The 23,270-nt window shown below is 36.3% G+C and overlaps 1 protein-coding gene across 3 annotated transcripts in view; it reads left to right on the top strand.

Annotated features, from left to right (window-relative positions):
* Positions 1-1,885: 1,885 nt before the first annotated feature.
* Klp31E (kinesin-like protein 31E) overlaps positions 1,886-23,270 on the top strand; it is a 90,160-nt gene continuing 68,775 nt past the window's right edge. For all 3 annotated transcript variants that reach the window (XM_028174179.2, XM_028174178.2, XM_028174181.2), the window contains exons 1-2: positions 1,886-2,222; positions 2,790-2,842. In XM_028174179.2, coding sequence (XP_028029980.2) covers positions 2,805-2,842 — 38 coding nt within the window. In that variant the 5' untranslated portion in view covers positions 1,886-2,222; positions 2,790-2,804. The remainder of the gene's footprint in view (positions 2,223-2,789; positions 2,843-23,270) is intronic.

A 23,270-nucleotide genomic window follows, 5' to 3' on the forward strand; every position in this document is an offset into this window, starting at 1 on the left:
GTATTCCAACAAGATTCGGCGCCAGCTCATAGAGCGAAGAGCACACAAGACTGGCTGGCGGCGCGTGAAATCGACTTCATCCGGCACGAAGACTAGCCCTCCTCCAGTCCAGATTTGAATCCGTTAGATTACAAGATATGGCAACACCTGGAGGAAAAGGCGTGCTCAAAGCCTCATCCCAACTTGGAGTCACTCAAGACATCCTTGATTAAGGCAGCCGCCGATATTGACATGGACCTCGTTCGTGCTGCGATAGACGACTGGCCGCGCAGATTGAAGGCCTGTATTCAAAATCACGGAGGTCATTTTGAATAAACTTTAGTGTCATAAGAATCTATGTTTTGTTAAGTTCATTTTGGTATATGAATGGTTACATAATGAATAAACTTGTTTCAATTATTTTACATTAAACATGTGACAGAATTTATGACCTGACTAGGTATAGGTAATTGAATTACAACTTATACCAGTCCGTCCGTTTGTCAAATGTTATTAATCTTTTAAAAAATAAAAATCTTTTTTTTAACAGAGCCTTTAAAATCAAATTATTTAAGTAATACATATCACTCGAAATGTAGTATCACTCTGCCGATTGTTTCACGTATCAAGTATCAACTATCAGGTACTTTTACTAAGCTACTGATATTGAAGTTTATTGTAACCTATATGTAATATTAGTAAAATATTAATATTCCTTACGTTAGCAATTTAATACCATAATATTATGAATTTGTGACAAATTATTCGGTTATAAATTGCTCGTTAAATTCTTATAACAAGATCTAACTCACCTAATCCGTTTCGATGAAGGCTATCTAGTTTCTTCATCGTGGATTAATTCTAGACAGTTAGCCATTATAAAAATTGAATATAGTGTCATTAACCTCACAGTTGAAAATCCAAGATCAGAAAATACGGATGCGAATTTAATACTATACCGTTTTACACTTAATAATTATGTCATTACACACAATCGGCAAAAAATGTTAAAAAAACCACCAATACGGGTTTAGATAATAATGCCCGCGTATTACTTTGTGTACGTATATTTATTTTTTATTGGTACAATAATTACGAAGTCACTCTAAGCTTATACTTGTTCAAACACGCCTTTGGAAAGTTAATGCAATCCACTAATATGCAATTTTAAGTAAAGCGTAAACCAAACTAAAGAGAACCGATATGTACACTTTCTATGCTGAATTTCGTCTGTCATGGCAATTTTTGACTACATTTTTTTAATGTACTTTTTAATAAACCCACACGTTGGTCAAAGTAAAAGTACTAAAAAGATTTTGTACCTAATTATTTTTTGTTATTCTATTTATCAGTATCTTATGTCAAACTGGGTATTATTATTTAATTCTAAGTAATTACATACTATTAGTATTAACAAATTATATTAATTTTACAATTTCAGATTTTGTTTCTCATTAGTTTTCAATATAACGAAGGGAAACTACAGCTTAGAATGAATTAATGTTAATTACTTTATTAATTTTAATTATTGACTAACTTAAAATTATTATTATCAGCTGAAACTAATACTGCCATCTCTTGATACTCATAAGAACTACGTGAGTATCACGAACGACATTCAACCATAAAAGACATATTGAAACTTCTAACTAAATGATCAACGCGCGCCATCTATTGGTTGTTTAATAAAATATTGTTCCTTTTTAAACTTTTTGAATGAAAACAAGCAATTTACTTAAAAGAAAATTGGATCTTTCTATCCTGAATTAAAGTAAAAAAATATTTGTTTAAAACTAAATAACGGGAGTAGTAAAAATAGTAGTTAAGTTTTTGCACTGGTAGCCCAGTGTTTTCTGTCAAATTGACGTCAAACCGTCTGGCCGTGTTTTTCAATCAGTCAGTTGTCAAACAGAATTTTGTGAATGATTGCGGCGAGTGTCTCGACGAACGTAAACGGCACTTCTAAGTTAGCTGCATTATTTGCGTTTTCATAAAAATTGTAACATAGAGTTAGCTTAGCATTTAACTATTCCATGTATTTAGAACAATATAAAATCAAATAGTACATTAAAACCAATAATTTTAAGTTATATTTTATTTATAAAAATCGTCGGAATCTTGTTACAATGGTGAAAGATGGACAAAATAAATATCGGTCGTTGTCGATCTAGCGAGACTTTGTGACGCAGACGCTATGTGTAATGTGATCTAGTGCTACAGAATTAAAGGATTTCTAAGCCCCGGTAAGTTAATTTGAATTTACACAATACACCATTAATTTGTTTAAATTATCAACTGTGTGCAATAGACATAAAAGTATTACTGTTATTCGCATCGATATCGCAATCCTTATCTTCTCAAAAAATCGTATTATTTAAGTACTATCACAAAAACACATTCCTCAGCCGATATTAAACGTATTTTAAACTCTTGTAACTTACGCAAAAATGAAAACTAGAAAAAAATTGTACCGACAGGTTTTCTGTTATGAAAACGCAGTAAAAAATTACAAATATTTAAAAAAAGAAAAGAAAGGTACAGTAAAAATATTAACAATTGCATAATTCAATAGTTCATCAAAATTTGAAAATAAAAAATTGTTAAACAATCTCACCAAATATAACAATGTAATTTAAAAAGTAAATTGTTTCAAAATATAAACGTAAATTGACATATTCAACACAATATCTATTAATAAAGGTTTGTTTTTCTAATTTACTTCTAATACCTAAAAGGCATATACATACCCATAACATATATAGTTGAATTCAATTTTCTTGACAACAATTGCATTGATTCTGTTTGTGCAGGTGAATATTGCAGTCATGGCCAGTGAGGAATCCAGCGTAAGAGTTGCTGTGAGGTAATTATTTATGAATATTATATTTAAGTTGTAAATTTTTTAGTGGGATAAAATAAAAATATTTTTAAATTCTTTATTTATTTCGTTCACACTGATACTTAAACTGTTGTGGCATTACTACTAAGTCTTGTAGTACGAATTTTAAATAAATATGTAGCTATAATGAAAAACCATTCAAGTTTAATGACGTTCTTTTTTTTAATTTATATTCCTACTTTTATATATAGAAGGTAGAATTAAAACCATTGTTGTTAATTTGCTGAAATATGTTCCTTTAAACACTTCAAATAATACTGATAGGAACCTTCTAAAACTTAAAAAATTATCAATATAGATTAGAACTAATCAAACAAGTGATTAAAATTGGATAATCTAAAAATAGAACAAAGAAAAGAATCAATACATTTCTAAAAAACCTGTAGTATGTTTGTAAAACCTGTAATTTTTGCAACTATTTACTTGAACATTATATTTAAGCCTAAAAAGAAACCTAACTGTATAAACACATTTATGGACTACTTATAACAAACAATTGTTTTAATTTTTTTTCATTACTTTGGTTGTTGTGTCTGCTTTCACAACTAGCCTGTTGTTCAGTGGTAACTGGAGTCTATGGACATCATAAGGGAATGCATCCACCCACCTCGAGACATAATGATCGAAGTCTCAGTTGCATTGTATAATAGATATCCCACCTTACAAACCAGAATGCTTGACTCTTCCGAGGTAGAAACCTGTAGAATGGTGATACCTACCCATGAGTGCTTACAACATGCTGTACCCAAGTTTTTTTTTTTATTGCTTACGTGGGTGGACGAGCTCACAGCCCACCTGGTATTAAGTGGTTACTGGAGTCCATAGACATCTACAACGTAAATGCGCCACCCATCTTGAGATATAAGTTCTAAGGGTCTCAGTATAGTTACAACGGCTGCCCCACCCTTCAAACCGAAACGCATTACTGCTTCACGGCAGAAATAGGCAGGGTGGTGGTACCCACCCGCGCGGACTCACAAGAGGTCCTACCACCAGTAATAAAAGTAATTTCATTTACAATACTTTGTTGTCTGCTCATTGAAATAATTTTCATACAGTTCTCCATAAATTGCGATGTATTATTATAATTGAAAATGTAAAGTTCATTTTTATAATTTGCAGAAAGTTAAAACTACTATAATAATCCACAATAAAGAACAGTTATTAACATTAAAGCAAAATGAAAACTTATATTAAATATAGCCTAATAATCACTCTAGTAATTAAATATCAAAGAGTACCCTACCCTACATAGAACAGCCATATTCCTTTTTTTATGTAGAGTATGAATATATATTTTGTTGAGAATAATTCAGATTCGCAGTACTCAAATATCTTGAAATATTTTCTAAACTGAGTTAGAATAAAGTGAAGACGTTTAAACGCGCCTTCTTTTATACTATTCAGCATACATTGACTGTTCGTATCGAACTCAATTTCGTGATTTATATCTTTCCGTTAGGGGGTCGTCACGCAAACACGCGGCCTACATCGTTGCGTGCCAATACATTGCCGGTAATGTGCGTTGGTGTCGTAAATAAAACACGAAACATTATGTAGTGTTCGATTTTGAAAAATGCTTAAATTATAGCCACAGATCAAGATCACATATTGTTAAATACGTGAAGATGTGAAATAAAAGTTATAGATGCGAGGTATGCCGTCTAGAAATTCTTCTGCGGGTTCCTTCTGATCCCATTATTTACGCGGTAAATTTTTATTCAATTTCTCTAACGGTATGGTGGTAGAGCGAAGCCAGTACTATTTGATTCTACTCACCTCACAAAAACTCACCTATCATTAAAAACAATGTTTTCAATGATAGACGAGTTTTTTTTTAACGCAATGGAGACTTCAGCTTTATTACTCCAGATAAATCTCACTTCTTAAACATTTTACTTCAAACATATTATTAAATATAATAAAATAAAATGTTTAATTCTAAAATTAACATCGAATTAATTCCAATGCTTTATATTAAGTGATATCAAACAAAATATAATTGATAATCGCAACATTTCCACTACGAAGCATTAGTATAGAGTTACATTTTTTTTATTTTATCTCGTTTATTAACAAAAAGTCAAATCAAAATAATTTAACATAACTCAACCCACACAGTAGAACAGATCTTCCAACGCGCTTGAAGGAGGCACAGTCCCCAAGATACTGGCTACGTTGCCTCGTTGGACAGCCAGACTCACTCTCTGTGCAAAGTACCAGCCAGCCTTAGCATCATGTGTAACCTCCTTCAAGCGTTTTTTTGTAGATTTCTGTTAAAAATTTCTTTGCTTCAGTGCCCCAAGGGCCCATCGTCTCAACCGCGAAAGGCAAAAAAGAATAAGAAGACCCCAAACCCGAATACTTCCGCTTTTTTGTAATTTCTGCTGAAGCTGCAGCTGAACCGGGGCGGGACGAAGTACCATCTAAATGACAGGGAGCCATAGTATCCTATACCTATAGGGAGGTATAGAGTGTAATAAAAAAAGCCGTTTTCTGAATTTTAGATCTTCGAATTAGTCCATCACGCGCACATATTACCTATAACATCTTCACATTCTATTAACACCTCCGCCACATAAGATTTATTCATAGCTCACTCCATTGTATCTATAGTTGTGACATCATGATTCGAGCAAGGACATAAACGTAATATAGTATAATTTGGAAAATAAGTTAATAATAAATTACTACTATCAATTTAAATATCGGCTAAACTTAAATGATGTTCAATTAAAAACATCGAACTGCTGATGCTAGTCTATACTAATATTATAAAGAGGAAAGATTTGTTTGTTTGTTTGTTTCGAATAGGCTCCGAAACTACTGGACCGATTTGAAAAATTCTTTTTCCATTAGAAGCCGATATTGTCCCTGATGAACATAGGCTACTTTTTTTATTATTTTTTTAATTTTTTATTTTTTTGGTTTCATGTGTGTTTTAATGTTTCCGAAGCGAAGCGAGGGCGGGTCGCTAGTACAAAATAAAATCCATCTTTAATTAAAAAGATAAATGTCGTTTTTTAAAGAAATGTTACTCAAACCAAATAACCTTTCACCCCTCCAATATAATATTGCACGCAGTGTTTTTTTTATGTTTTGATCAGTAGAATCATATTATTTTTTAATATGTACACACTTTATGACGCTGTTTTTGCTAAACATTAATTTACAGAATATCGTTACGGTCGTTAAAATAAGTGGCTTTATAATAAATAGATAGATTAAATAAATAGATAATGAAATGAAATGAATTCAAATGAAACCCGCAAAATTATAATTTGCGTAATTACTGGTGGTAGGACCTCTTGAGAGTCTGCGCGGGTGGGTACCACCACCCTGCCTATTTCTGCCGTGAAGCAGTAATGCGTTTCGGTTTGAAGGGTGGGGCAGCCGTTGTAACTATACTTGAGACCTTAGAACTTATATCTCAAGGTGGGTGGCGCATTTACGTTGTGGATGTTTATGGGCTCCAGTAACCACTTAACGGTGGGCTGTGAGCTCGTCCAACCATCTAAGCAATAAAAAAAAAAAGATAAGCCTCTGTAATGTTTTTAAATTAACGCGTCCAACTTAAACTGCTGTAATTGCAAAATAGTTGCATTGGAACTCTTGAACTATGCCGCATCGAATCCGCGACAATCGCTTCTAAGGACAGTCTCCGACCTTTCCTCAACGTCGGGTGCTACTTACACCGTTACGTAACAACTGAACGAAAAACACGAAATATACCTACCTACCTAACCTCAATAGCCTAGCTTCAATGTGCTACTCAGTGTTTGTTACGTAAGTAAACTAGCACTTTCCGCATTTACATTGTAGTGTTTGACGAATTTTTTTTATTAATTTTTTTCCCTGCGTTATCGTTGATAGCCTAAGAGGTTATGCCAACATTGCGCGGGCTGGTAGGTGAGCTCACGGGCTCAACCTGAGAGAATTGCTAACACTAGCCCTAGCGAGTGCAGTGCTTCGCTGAATCTACTACCGGATCGGAATCGCGACCCACTGAGAAGATCCAGCGAGAAACTCAATGGGCTGTGTCTATGGGCTCGTTTGCACGTCGAACTCTTCCTCGGAGTCGACGAGAACGGTAACCGGTGCTTGAAGAGCCTAAAAGCACGGAGAGTGGATACGGGGATCCGACAAGACATATTTTGGGCGACGGCGGCTTTACTTTCCCTTGTCACCTAGATCGGATATGTAGTTAGTGGTGGCCAAGACAAAAAGGTTATCATGCCGCGCTGCTTTTTCAAAGTAGCGTACTGACGCTTCTCTAAGTAACTTACGTATCGGTTCTAGATTTAAGTCATCATAAAGATTAGAATATTTTAAACGGTTTTATTTAATATAACATTGTCATATATCTACACAGGTCCGGCCCATTTTTGCAAATTTGGAATCAATAACTTTGGACAATGTCTTAGTTAAATTAAGAACATAATTTAAAAAATCTCTGAGCGTTTTTCCTTGATATTAACCGCCGCCTTTCCTTGTCTGGTGTTAGACCATTTCCACATTCTAAGTAATAGAATATCTATAAATAGTTGGATCTTTGTTTTGAATGCGTTCGTTGATCATGAACAAATCTTAATGTCCAAACAGTCTCATTATTAATTATTAATATTATAAAGAGGAAAGATTTGTTTGTTTGTTTGTATTGAATATGCTCTGAAACTACTGAACCGATGAAAAATTCTTTCACTGTTTAGAAGCTACACTACTCTCGAGTGACATAGGCTATATTCTTTTTGAAAAAAATTAGGGATCCTATAATGTAACCCAAGGTGTAAAAAAAAAAGACGTAAAATATAATTTACATCGCGTGCCCTGCGAAAACTATTGATGATAGAATAAAATAATGTACTACGACTTTGTAGAACACATTATTTTTTACAAAAATTGTCGCGACAGCTCATGTCTAAATATTATAGTTATGCCGAAGTAAGTGTTGTTTTATTTAAAACACATAAAACAACGTCAAATATCGTTGGAATTTTTGTTAAAGACCCGACCGGAGCCGGATCGGGCCGCTTGTGTTATATAAAACGTTTGGGAAGGGTTATGCCGATCAGTTGACTTCCTTTGGCTGATGGTGAAAAAACTGACAACCCGGCCGTGTCAGTGTAACACATCGCAACAGTTTAGTTTAGTTAAATCGTTTCCGTCTTGATTGCAGCCAGTTAGCGTAATTGCCTTTATCTCGTATCTATTGTTTTTAAAGTAATTTACGACATGACCTGATTCAAAATCTGTGCGGTGACAATGAATGAACACGAACGTTCATAGAAGTTTTTCTGGAGGAGGATTTTATATTTTATTTTACAGTGTTAGTCTATTTTAATTTTTTGAGGTTTTTTTTTAATGCTTAGATGGGTGGACGAGCTCACAGCCCATCTGGTGTTAAGTGGTTACTGGAGCCCATAGACATCTACAACGTAAATGCGCCATACCTTGAGATATAAGTTGTAAGGTCTCAGTATAGTTACAACGGCTGCCCCACCCTTCAAACCGAAACGCATTACTGCTTCACGACAGAAATAGGCAAGGCGGTGGTACCTACCCGTGCGGACTCACAAAAGGTCCTACCACCAGTAATTACGCAAATTATAATTTTGCGGGTTTGATTTTTATTACACGATGTTATTCCTTCACCGTGGAAGTCAATCGTGAACATTTGTTAAGTACATATATTTCATTAGAAAAATTGGTACCCGCCTGGGATTCGAACACCGGTGCATCGCTCAACACGATTGCACGTCTTATCCCTTAGGCCACGACGACTTCAGATCGTGCATTTCCAAATTGCTAATTTCTATTTCATGTCACTGTGTTTCAATTTCATGTATAGGAAAGCCTTTTCACCAATACACCCACACCAAAGCAACATTTCTTCAAACAGAAGTTAATAGGAATGATGTTTTGTGGCTCTCTACCTTCAGGCTATCTTATTAAAACGGTCTTAGAACCTTCAAAACGAGTACTCACAATATATGGACATTTAAGCCAATTGTTCTAATCCCTGTAATGCTCCTTATTGTTTATACGTGTAATGTACTTATTATATAGTGATTCTTGTCACAGTTTGATAATAATACGTAAAGTTTACTGACCGCGATACCCACTCGGACAATCTTCACGCTCACTTGAGTAAATATCAATTACTATGTGCGGTTTCAATGTCTTTATGAATTGCAATGTAATAAAACTTGTATTCGATCATGGTATGCTTTGTGACCCGGTTACGTGTTGAGATCACGATTGTCCGTCGCCTTTTGAACGTTGTCTCTGGTAGCCCTACTCGTCGAACTTGGCAAAGAATTCGTCGTTCAATCTTATCCATACTCCATACATCATCCCGCTGAGTTTCCCGTCGAATCTTCTCAACGGGTCGCGATTCCGATCCGGTATTAGATGTATTCGCGAAGCAGCTGCCCTTGAGCTATTAGGTCTCCTTTGGAGGCGCTCGGGTAGTTGTTAGCAAATCCCACCCCTCCTGGCAGAGCCTTTGCTCGTCCACCCGTCATGGTGAAATTGGAAAGGCCTCCTCGTCAACAGTACTCCTACCTTCTTAAAAAAAAGATGTCTGGTGTCGTGGGACACCGGATAGGAACGATAAGAAACTCTTATTATAAAAATATTAATTTTAAGTGCTATTCGAGATATAAAGAAAATAATTATTCGGTATACATTTTTTATTGATTTTTTTATTGATAAAAATAAAAATAATTAAATTGATGTCAGAGAAATTAAATATTGTTATTTTAAACAAAATTTAATTATACTCAATAATGTCATAAACAGAAAAAAATAAAAAAAGGTTAAATAAAAAAAATATTTATTTCTAAATGTTCTATTATAATTATTAAAATAATAATAACCGTCATCACGTAGACTATACATTAGACACTGTATAGCCATCAGACTAAGACTATACATAAATAATAAAAATCTTGCGTTACGTTTTTTCCCGGTTAGGGTACCCCTCCGCATCGTCCCATAAGGAACTTCGTTCCAAAAAGTTGATTTATTTGAGTAAATCTTTCTCGGCATCACTGGTACCCGGTACGATTTTTCTTTTATTTTTCCTATCGTCGTCTCCTCTAGGCTTCCGGCGATATTTTCGATCGCCACATCTATTTTGAATAACTAAGCTTTATATATAGCCCGAAAAGAAAAGAATTGTCATGTTAGGATTACAAAGAAGGAATTTATTTGACATATTTTTTAAGCTGCTCACTCTAAATATATATAGGTGTCTATCTATATCTCTATACTTCCATACTATTATATAAATCTACAGCGGTTTTTACTGATGTTCCGTTATAAATACTGAACCATGCATACGATTGACTTGAAACTTGGTATCCTTGTAGAAAATACATGTACTTAATGGATAGGCTGATATTTATATGAGTGTTGGACTCCCTAATAATAATGACAAAAAATAATAATGTTAATTTAAAAATGCCAAGCGAAGCGGGAGTGTGCGGCTAGTATATATTATATAATACTTGAAATCGGATCTGTAGCTAAAAAAAAACAAAGAAAAGTTCAATATGACGTTATAATCATAATGTGATGAAATAATAATAATTGATACTGATGAATTAATTAATACCACCGTTCGGGCTTGTTTGTAGCTAATGACTGAAATTGAATCGAAATGCCCATAGACCAGTGGGCAGTCGCCGTCTACCCCGACCTCCCATAGTTTCACAGTAGTGGGTCTACATTGATGAAATAGGTCCAGTCGTCGCTATCACCTAATGTACCCCGTCTGTGTATCGCGATACTTATCTAACCAACAGTGGTTATATGGGAAGTGAAATGTCTATATGACTAAACACCTAACCGGACTGGCTTCTGAGTGGCGTTTGAACAAGAATTATGAGGTATGATGCTGTTCCTTAAGGCTTATAGTAGCTTTTAGGTACTAGCTGTTACACGCGACTTCGTCCGTTTGGCCAAGGAAAAGTATCGGTTTCTCGTGAGAACACGCATCTTTTGGGATAAAACGCAACCTAACCTTAAACTGTCACATAAAAAAGTCAATCCTTGAACTACATATTATATGCCTACATGTTTTTTAGTCTGAAGTCCGACGTTTGCTAAACCACACAATTGTTCTTTTTTAATACGCTTTTATTAGCTTCATACGTATGTTAGTATGTAACGGAATCTTTGAACATGATTTTGACCCTCTTCGTGTATGGTATCAATAGTTATAAATATTTTATGAACAGATATGAGTAGAAGGGCTATCTTGATAATATCCTGAAAAGCACCCCATGATTTTTTTTACAATAATTTTTTCTTACATTATTTTTAATTCAAATTTATTAAATTTTATTTTCTATTTTTTTAGTTGGATTTTCTATGAAAGCTTATTTTCTTAAACTATTATTTATTTCTCTGTTTAAAACTGTCCTTCATGAACTATCAATATGTTTTAATTACAAACTAAGCCGCGTCGTTGAGAATTCTGATCGAGGAAAATTTCTTTATAAACCTACCTACGACCTTAAGAAATAACACTAATTGTAGGTGTCACTAGTTAATATTTAAAACGTTAAACTATGTATGTACGTGGGCGGCGGCGGTTGTCAACATTACAATATCGATCACGGGAAGTTCTTGCGTAGGTACGAATTCTTTTTATATTTGCTGCTTAAAAGTTTCTAGTTTCTAGTCTAGACAAATAATTCAAGATAACAAAAATGTGAACACGGTTGGAATTAAGCAAAATAAATTGCTATCTTTCTACTATAGATTGTTTTTCGCGTTGAAAACATAAAATTAAATAATTTTCTTTAATAAAAAAATTGTAATGATAAAATGATCTCTTCTCTGCGTTCGCTCATTGTTACTTTAGTTGAGTGGAAACTGCTTAGTTGCAAGTACATATTTCATTTATTCATATAATTTATTTATTATAAAAGTTTCAATAGAAAGATAAGCACTCGCACGCGATCACTAATGCGATTCCGCTTCTTTGTGAGGCCCGTTTCAAAATTAGAAGTCGTCGTGGCCTACTGGATAAGACGCCCGATGTACACGTATAGATGTGACAATCCCCTTGTTCGAATCCCGCAGGAAGGTACAAAATTTTGTTATGAAATACTTGCACACGCATTGACGAATGACTTCGACAATGACATTGTATTCTTACAATTAAACTCACGTAAATTATAATTGAAGTAATTATTAATGGATAGGGCCGGAGCCTGAACATTACATTGCACTAAACTCGGAAAACTTCACGGGTTGTAATATTTTAGATATCAAAAAATTTACAAAATTCTTTCCTCAGATTTTTTGTTGTAGCTTAAAAATTTTATTTTACGCAGCGGTTATCTACAAGATTTTTTCAAATCGCCTGTGTGTTGCATTTTAGTACCTATTCATTTTAAAGTTTGTATTCTCTCTCCTGTAACATATTTCAGTTCCAAGCGGAAATATTGATTCTTAACACAATCGGACTCTAAAGCCGACACTGATGCTTATATTGGAATAAGACGATAATTATGATTATTTTTTATGTACTTTTAAGTTGGTAAACTGTTTTTTTATGCCTACCTATGCCTCTAACCGCAAGGGGCTATGCCAGTTTCATTTAATATGTAGACGCGCTCAGTGGGCTCAGCCTGAGGAATTTTCTAACACTAGCCCTAGCAAGAATCGCGACTCACTGAGAAGATCCGGCGAGAAACTCAGTGCGCTGATAAACTAGAAATAGTCGAAATAAACTAAAGATAACGAATGATAAAATTATTTTTTTCAGATGTCCAGGCAAGAACAGAATTTTTAATAGCTTCCCCGTACAATTATTCCTGTGAATTGAAACGATGTCTAAGTATGATATTTTTGAAGAGATTTTTTAAGGGTGGGGCAGCCGTTGTAACTTGTAACTATACTGAGACCTTAGAACTCATAGGTGGGTGGCGGAATTTACGTTTTAGATGTCTATGGGCTCCGGTAACCACTTAACATCAGTTGGGCCGTGAGCTAGTCCACCCATCAAAGCAATAAAAAAAATATGAATGAGGTGAATCAAGATAATAAATGCCGATAAATTTATGAACGGAAACCTCAAAAATAACAACTTATAATTCACGCTCTTAACGAATCCAATACATATATAATAAATACATCAGCGGAATACATGAATTCTTAGACGTCGGACGTTCCTTTACGAAGCGCCGCGATTAGGTCGTTTGTGTACAACGTGGCGCATCACTACTCCGACATGGCTGTTTTGTAAACACCACGAGTGTCCGTCCCATCAATAAAACTGGCATGTTTATTGTTTTCATGCAACTGCATTCGGTTTTCTGATATTGATGCAAACATCCGGACGCTTCGTTCGCGGTAATTGGTTTCCTTTTATGAAACGTTGTTCCGGATGTAAACTTTGTAGTAAGTAGTACTTTTGAGTTCTGTAAATAAACATAATGTGGCTTGTGCGGGTGTTAAAGCGTGCCGTCATCCCGCATAGGTCGCCACTACTATCGCAACTTTCTATTTTTATTTCACGTTTTGAAATTTTCTTTGGTGATAGGCATGGCTGTGCCACGTGTATTGCCAATGTCAATGAGCGATGGCAACTAACTATATTGGCCAATTTTTTTTTCCTACCTATGCTGATAGCCTTGAGAGGCTATTTCAGCTTCGCCCTAACATGTAGGTGGAGCTCACGGAGCTCAAACCGGGAGTGTGTTAACACTGGCCCTAGTAAGAGCAGTGCTTCGCAGAATCTACCACTATATTGGCCAAGTCAGACCTCATATGTTATAGTAAGTAATAATTTCTACCAACCAGAAACTTATTAATTTATTATATTCTATTATTTTATATATTTCAGACGAACTTATTATGTACGAATGTAATAAATCTTTCACTGTATGGATTTAGAGTTTGCTCTAAGAAAACTGATACTTTTATTAGAGCTATTCATAAATGCCCTGAAAAAGCCTAAAAAGCACTTTTTTTGAGTTACAGCTCCTTTTAAAAACGACTTAAAATATTTTGAAATGTATGTAATTAATAAAAAACTTTGAAATCCAGAAAATTCAAGGTCGTATTTATTTTTAATGTATTGGTTAAATTTCAATTTACAAACAAACTTATTTACTTTAGCGAAAAATTAAAACAACCGGTACGGAAACAATTCATGTGAATGACAAATGTGTTCTATATAATTTTCTGGAATGCCAGTAATTTTTATGCATTCCGTTCACGACAGTACTAATAATACAATGAAAATGGTGCAGTCCATATTACGTATAATGTTACTGATATGGTAGTAACAACAATATTCGGCATACCAAATGAGTAACTGCATTCTCAAATACAGGTCTGAAACTAGACTATCTACTTTGTTCTGATTTATAAGATTTTGGTAATAATTTTTTTTGTTGATTGTTATTTGTCAAACGAATTTAGTTAATCATATTAAAGGATCAGCTCTCATGCGAATGCTCCTAGGGCACCTTAGAACCTTGAAGTCGAAATCTCACTTAGAATAACGGCTATCAATACTTTGGCATCGACAGATTTTGCGAAAAATGACATTCACAAAGACTAGTTTCTAATCGCTCCAACAATATATCTTATATGGCCTTTTTTTCAATTTTAAATTCTCTCCGGCGTTACGTTAATGTATCCGGTCACCGTCGAACCCGTCGCTTGCGACGAAGGGCTCGACGAGCGAATTAACCCGTAGACACAGCCCACTGAGTTTCTCGCCGGATCTTCTCATTGGGTCGCGTTTCCGATACGATAGGAGATTCTGCGAAGCACTGCTCTTGCTAGGGCCAGTGTTAGCAACACTCCGGCTTGAGCCCCGTGAACTCACCTACATATTAGGGCGAAGCTGAAATAGCCTCTCAAGGCTATCAGCATAGGTAGGAAAAAAAAAGTTAATGTTATATTTAAAGTAGCTATAATTATGTTGTGTTTAATTCAAAAGAACAGCCGACCCGATTCACCGTATTACCTTGTAACTCTATTGTCTGTCGCGCGTTATTTAATCGTTCTTGTAGGCTATTATTTAGCTCATTTACATGGATATTTGTTTAAGTCAAAACGACCGCAAACTAATTTATTACTCCCCAATTTATTTCAAGAAACGGACTGGTTTCAGTGGAACAGGGTTCATAATATTCCCGATGTAAATACAGGGTTTTCACGGAAGCGTGCGTCATGTAATTAAGTAACCCTTTTGCCTACTGCAATGTGCAGTATAATTGATGCACTTTCCCGGTACAAAAGGGCTGTAAATGTTTCTGTATTTTAGAATAATTTACAATAATTTGCATATTGGCAAAGCGTTAGACAAGTTCGATAATGTCATTATGTTCTCGCCATCAAATACGACCCACGTAAATGCGTTGAGGTTGATAATTGAATAGTTAAAAATTAAGTACGTATCGACCCACATGCGTTCCACTTCGCCTTGTCTAACAGTCAGGTGTGCGACCTATTCGTGTATTTATTTCCTTTAAATATCATATTAGTAGTTAAATATGCGCCTATAGGGTTTCTTCGGCATCATCTTTCAATTACTCGGTTTGATGAGCTATGACTTTTAGATATGTATGAAATGCAAGAAGATTATTGCTAAATAAATATTAAGTGGTCGTCTTTGCCATATCAATGTAGGTATAGTAATCGGCAAACTTCTTGAGTAAATGACCTTGACTGCGCAGAACCGAATTTTAGATCACTTTGGTGGTGAGGGTGAGGCGCGACGGCAGGGGAAATCGTATCGAGCGCGTTATTGGTAGATCAGTCGAACCTTGCGTCCCGCACCGCGCCCTCATTCCGCTTGCTCCCAAAAGTACGCTTGCGTACAGTGGAAAGTCTATCGTTATTAATCGTTAAGTTATTTGTTATAATTGCTTGTGGACTTTGTTGCCATTGCTATTTGATGAGTGTTTGTTGATTTTTTATAAAACATACACTATGCCGTGACAAACTGGTGTAGTATTCAAAAGAAAGGGTAGAAAAATTGTGTACGACGTATATTGCTTCATTATAAAACAGGGGAAGAATGATATGGAAAAATTAAAACAGACTTCGGAAGCAACAAAAACATCAGTGAGTACTGTTAGGTGCATTATTAACAAAGCTAAAGGCTCTGGCTTGCTCGCCGTGTTTCGGACTCCGGGTAAGAAAAGATCAGGGAAGAAGAAAGTTACCGGAATGGATAGTTTCGTTCAACCTGTAATAAAAAGATGTAATCATAATAACTACGTAACAAGCAGCGAAACTCCGTATCGTAGAAAGGCTTCGAAAAATTTAAAGAAAATATAAATTTTAATGGCTCGGAATGAAGCTTACGACGAATTATGAAAGAGCTAGGCTTCAGATGGAAAAAAAGAACAGAAAATAATCGGAAGCTGGTAAATGAAAAAAGTAACATTCGATTACTACGAATCGAATATCTTCAAAAATAATTAATTATAGACAAAAAAGAAGACCGAATCGACCGAGTTGTAAACTACGCCGATGAGCCCTATGTCGACTCATCACGATGATAGCGACTCGGGTGATGAAAACAGTGATGATGATGATGGTCAAGATTATGATAACGAAAAAAAAATTACAAATACCAGCTTCGCTTCAACTGAACGAAGACCTGGCAACAGCTCTAGTTTTGACTTAATAGAAGGAATATCTATTTTACCCCAAGATTAAATTATTACAATTATTAACCTATATGTTTTGTTGATGTTCTAATAAATATATAAATAAATACATATGTTGATTTTAATAATTTAATAGCATTATGACGCAAAGTAAATAATGTTTTTGCACGTGAGTGTACCATGCGCAAACTTACCCCCACTACGTCAACAAATGCTCAAGAAGTTTGCCGGTTATTATACGATAATCGATCTGGGTTCTAAGATTTATATTAACTACATTATAGACTAGACAATAATAAAATATTACTAATAAAACCGTGACATATGATAAAAAATCCTTCTCTTTTTCTGAGCACAAATCTTCAAGGATGCGCCCTCCCATCACTCATGTTGGGAATACGCCATGAGGCATGTGAGATGGTTAGAACTCTTACCCGCTACAAACCGCACCTTTCACATACTTTCTTATTTATTTATTTTCCCTACCTATGCTGATAGCCTTGAGAGGTTAATTCAGCTTCGCCTTGACGTGTAGGTGAGAACACGAGGCTCAAACCGGAAGTGTTGCTAACACTGGCCCTAGCAAGAGCAGTGCTTCGCAGAATCTACCACCGAATCGGGAATGCAACCTACTGAGAAGATCCAGCGAGAAATACAGTGGGCTGTGTCTGGGTTAATTTACTCGTCGAGCCCTTCGTCGCAAGCGACGGGTTCGACGAGGACGGTGACCGGTGCTTGAGGTACCTAAAAGCACCGTTAATGAATCGGGAGTATCCGTAATGAAGTGTTTAGGGCGATGTCGGCTGCTTTCCTATGAGGGAATTCCGGGATACGACCATATCCTCCCAATGCTCTCACACGTTTAACGCCTATGGTCGCAGCAGGATTCACAACGACCTCACTATAGTTGAGATGACCACGGACCACGTACGCTCGTCTCTCTGAGACCTCTTTGCTAAAACACCACATGTGTAATTGGGTATATGAACTACAGTTAGCTGTTAGATTTTAGTGGAAATTATTATCACATAAATGATTTTCTTAGGGACGACATTGAATTTTTAATTATTGGTTGAATTATGGATGAATGAATGGTAAATTATATAGTATTATAATATCTCGCACTGCACTAAAATTCGCATGTCAAATAATGACAAAGCATACACACTGCTTTTAACATGTAATAACTCATTTTTACTATGCTTGGCGAATAAATGATTTCTTTCTTTCTCTTCTTCTTTCTTCTTTCTCTTCTTCTTTCTTCTTTCTCTTTAGAGCTATACATTTTAGAACGAGGACGTATAATACAGTACTACGGCCTAATTATAAATCCCTTTTTTCATTACTAAAGTTTTAAGACGTAAAATAGCACTAGAGTACAAAAGCTGCTCTATTCGATCATGTGTATTGGGAAGATTCATTATTTTGCCATCGATACTTACTCTTATTTTGTAGAAGTAGAGCCACTGTCCCAAGCATATCTCATTACTGGAGTCATTAGCTCGTTTGAAGCTCTAACTTTTGAGATTCATTTTTCAGCCTTTGCTTATAAACTTGGTAATCCGCATTCTATCAAACTTTCAAAAAAAGGTTCATCACTTCATGATAGTAGCTTCTACTGTTATTTAGATTGAACTGAGTTGACCTAATAAGCAAATAAAGGCTTGAATGGCGGCTTTATATCTTGAAGAGCCCATCGCAACCCTCAATGCAATCGGCCGATAGTATAATTCGCCCTAAAATCCCCTAACTAATAAATTGGTATCAATCGATTGTGTAAGGACGAAATGTAATTGATCGAAGCTAATACAAGTTGACGTCGATACAAAAAGACACCCACTTTTATAAATCGACACAATTTAGTATAATTTCCGGAGTTTTTTAGCGGCCATTCCATCGTAAGTAACGGCAAATCGTGACTTGACATTTTTTTGTTCGAAGTACATACACACTGCAGAGTCGCAATGGGAAATCAAGATTTTCTATCTGACTAGTTTTAGAGAACAGATAACATTACATTTCTGTTCGTGTACGCACACCATACCACGCTCAATTCATTTTTAGCCGCCTTAAAAAAATGATGAGGTTCTCAATTCGACTGTATGTTGTTTTTTATATTTTTTTTTATGTTTGTTACCTCATAACTTTTGACTGGGTGAATCGATTTTGATGATTCTTTTTTTATTAGAAAGCTGACGCTTCCCGTGTGGTCCCATTTCAATTTAGTCCAGTTCTGATAATGGTATCCATGAGAAAACCATATAAGCCTTAAATTTGCATTAAGTACGTGCGCGACAAATAGATGAATAACTCAATAACTCAATATCACGCCAACCGATTTCGATGACTATTGTGTTTAGTATATTAATTTGTTTTGGAACATCTTTTTTTTCTATTTGAAGTCGGTTATTGTTAAAGCATGTCTATTTACAATTATAATATACATACATAGTATATAATCTTGTACCTAATAATGTTGTGTAAGCGTTTAAGTATACAGAATCGAAAATTGATTGATAATTTTTTGAGCAAACTTTGATCTTAAGTAACTTAAAACTTCCTTAAGTTACGATGTAGCTCCAATCTAAACATACATAGTCTATAATGTCAAAGAACTTTCCACAAACACTCACGTACAAACCGTTTCGCTGCAATTTATTATAAATAACGCGAGCCATTGCGTAACTTTTTTGCCTTTTTAAATTATATTCTAATTCATTTTCATCATCACCTTGCCATGCATTTAAATTATCAAACGTGAAACAATGTTATTGATTTGTAAACGCAGATAAATCTTTACTTTTAAAATATTCTACTTTAATATTTTACTTTGTGTCAAAATAATTTTACAAAAAAATAGTACGTAGAATTATAGTATAGCAAGCATAGTAATAAATGCACGAAATGTGGTGCTGGAGAAGAATTCTGCAAATATCGTGGACAGAGTTCAGAACGAATCAGTCAATTCTACAGGAACTCGGCATCAAGCAGCGACTATCCTCCATCGTTCAGGATCGCATTCTCACTTTCTTCGGGCATGTGTCGCGGCGGGGTGACGACTCAGTTGAGCGCCTTGTGGTGCAGGGCATGATAGAGGGTACAAGACCGCGCGGCAGATCACCGTTACGATGGACCGACCAAATAAAGGCAGCTCTAAACGGTCCCGTTAGCGAGTGCACAAGAAGGGCCGCGGTACGCGAGGAATGGCGACGTCTGGTGAAGCGCACCACCAACCAAAGTGATGACCACGACCACTCTGCCAAGAGTGCATACGACTGAGAAGAAGAAGCATAGTAGATGTGAGGATGAGATCAAGTTGACAGCCGGTCTGCAATGGAGGAGAGTTGCTAAGCATAGAGAACAATGGAAAATGTTAGAAGAGGCCTATGTCAATAGGCACACTGAACTGAGAGACATTCTTTTTTTTTTATTGCCGTATAGGCAGATGAGCATACGGCCCACCTGATGGTGAGTGGTTACCGTCTCTCATGGACGTCAGCAATGCCAGGAGCAGAGCCATCCCGCTGCCTACCATAATTCTGTAATATACAAAAATTAAATCAACAATCCTAAAAGGTTTTTTTATTGCCTAGATGTGTGGACGAGCTAACAGACACCTAGTGTTAAGTGGTTACTGGAGCCCATAGATATCCACAACGTAAATGCGCCACCTTGAGATACAAGTTCTAAGGTCTCAAGTATAGTTACAACGGCTGCCCCACCCTTCAAACCGAAACGCATTACTGCTTCACGGCAGAAATAGGCGGGGCGGTGGTACCTACCCGTGCGGACTCACAAGTGGTCCTACCACCAGTAATTACGCAAATTATAATTTTGCGGGCTTGATTTTTATTACACGATGTTATTCCTTCACCGTGGAAGTCAATCATGAACAATTGTTAAGTACGTATTTCATTAGAAAAATTGGTACCCGCTTGCGGGATTCGAACACCGTTGCATCGCTACGAATGCACCGGACGTCTTATCCTTTAGGCCACGACGACTTTCAAACCGAATTAGTCAAAAAGACAGCATATCGAATTAATTAGAAATGTAAAATCGTTTTATGTAATTCATTTCACATAAATCTACACACATACTCGTATAACAAAGACTGAAGATCTAGTAAATTACTTGGATTCCTTTTGCATTGAACTAATCGTGCAATGTGTCCGATTTCTTTTGATCTATTCACATTTCGAATAACTCGATAAATTAATAAATAACTGGGCACAAATCACGCACGGTCATCCGGCCTCAAATTAGGATTCCTTGTGTTATCGGTACCAGAGACCGACATACATACTTATATGCTTTTAAATATATATATATAATAAACGCCCAGATAAAAAAAACATGTTCTTGACACGAACATTTGCCCGATGTGGGACTCGAATCTACGACCCTCGGCGCAACGGTCAGGTGCTATAACTACTGCACTGCCGAATCTTTTTTTCCTACCTTACCTAATGATAGCCTTGAGAGGCCATTTCAGCGTAACCCTAACAAGTAGGTAAGCTCACGGGGCTCAAAGTGACTCTCATCAATTCTAATGAAATTTAAGCCGATATAATAGTACATTTTTTTCGATTTCTTGATTTGAATCCGTTTTTAAAGTCTTTGTGCATCTGGCGTGCGATGTCCAGCGGGCCGTCTCCTCGTCGACGCTCGCGTGCAGCCCATTGTGAAATTCAATACTCGCGAACAATAGGCGCCGCTGTTGCAGACTTGGACTTGCAGTCGACTCTCATGAATTACTAGTTAGAAGTTAAATGAAATCGTAGTAGAATCACAGTTTCTCGAAAGTTAATTGTTGTGCTTACGTTATTGCTATTATGTTTTTATTTATTTATTTACATTCTCTTAATAATAGTTTAACGGACGACTTCGTGAGCTCAAGCGAGACTTAGCATTGTAATTTCATTTTTGTCGTGTTCAAAATACATTTATCTTAGTATTACAATGTAAATAACATAAATTACACTTTAAAGTAAACGAAACGTAAACTTACTGGTGGTAGAACGTCTTTTGAGCCCGCACGGGTAGGTACCACCACCCTGCCTGTTTCTGCCGTGAAGCAGTAATGCCTACCGGCTTAAAGGGTGTGGTAGCCGTCGTACTGTTACCACTGAGACCTTAGGACTCTTCTGTCAAGATAAACACTTAACACCAGGTGGGCCGTGAGCTCGTCCACCCATCTAAGCAATAATTTTTTTTTTTAGCAAGAGCAACAATAATTTATTTATTTGTTAAATTTATAAATAAAGAAATTCGCGTTGCAAATTCTGGTTACGCTCCTGCACGTTCATTCGCCATACCGTGTCTAAATACGGAGTGCCCAAGTGCAATTACTTTGTCGTACCTGCAGCCTGTCGTCGGTCGGCACACAACACTGCACAAGCACACGCAGCCGTATCGAAGGAGGGTGAACGAACAACAGGTATTCAGGGCATGTACTTATAGCGCAGTGCACGGTGTTATTAACGTTGCGTTTTTGAAAATCTCAAATTACGACGCATACATTTCAAACTACCTCCGTTTTCTTTTTCTTTTGTTTTGTCTTTCTAATGATTGCTAGTGTTACGCGCTGGGGTTCGGGATAAATAAATGTTCCACCAAAGTACAACTTAAAACTGTATTTATCACTTAGAACACTCACAGAACACTTTAATATTCTTAATTCACTTCTTCGGCTTCGCTTCAGGTGATCCGTTCGCTGTTTCGCTTCGAGTAGTTCCGATTACTGACTGACTGCGTGCCATCTCTACAATGCTTTTATAGCCGATACCTCATCCCTAGAATTATCGAGAATATTCTACACATCTCTAGTAGTAGTTTCCGCTATCTGTCAATAGATGGCGTTGTACTTCCCGAGCATTCTGGGCGCTACTAGATCCTTCGATATTCGTTCGACTATTCGGCGATAGATTGCGTTACACTTACCGGCGTAACATTAGCATTCTGGACTCTAGATTAAATTTGATTTGGAAAAAAGGAAAACAATTTATTAACAAATTTAACGGAATGTCTAAAGACATCTATCTGGTGTTATACGTCTCCATCAGTCTTGACATGGTAAATTAAATCACCCGATTCGTAATACATATATTACTTACTATCCTTAAAACATGAAAGTGGAAAAAAAACAAGTACAACTGAACGCAAACTAGCTCCTTACAATCTACGAACTATTGACGCTGGATATATGCTGAATATGGCACCAGTAAATTGTTTGATACAAACTGAAATTGCATGCTGCGAACACGAGGAAGTCGACGTCTACGTGTTAATTTAGTTTATTTGTCCTCTTGTGTCGTCGACTTGTCGCCAGCTTACTGTGTCGTAACCATCCAAGGCTATGTATTCAATTCGTTTTGATATTGGAACCGATTAGACTTCTATTTGAAAAGCCCATTTTATGACACGTGAGGAACTTCAGGTTTTGTTTTCCCCTACCTATGCTGATAGTCTTAAGAGGCTATTTCAGCTTCTCCTTGACGTGTAGGTGAGCTCATTGGGCTCAAACCGGAGTGTTGCTGACCGGCCCTAGCAAGAGCAATGCTTCGCAGAATCTACCACCGGATCAGGCGAGAAACTCAGTGGGCTGTGTCTATGTGTCAATTTACTCGTCGAGCTCTTCATCGCAAGCGACGGGTTCGGCGAGGACGGTGACCGGTGCTTGAGGCACCTAAAAGCACCTAACTTCAAGACTGGTTGGGGGTCGGGACCGGGGTCGTATCCGT

Source organism: Bombyx mandarina, chromosome 05 (assembly GCF_030267445.1).
Source record: "Bombyx mandarina strain Sakado chromosome 05, ASM3026744v2".
Taxonomy (NCBI): domain Eukaryota; kingdom Metazoa; phylum Arthropoda; class Insecta; order Lepidoptera; family Bombycidae; genus Bombyx; species Bombyx mandarina.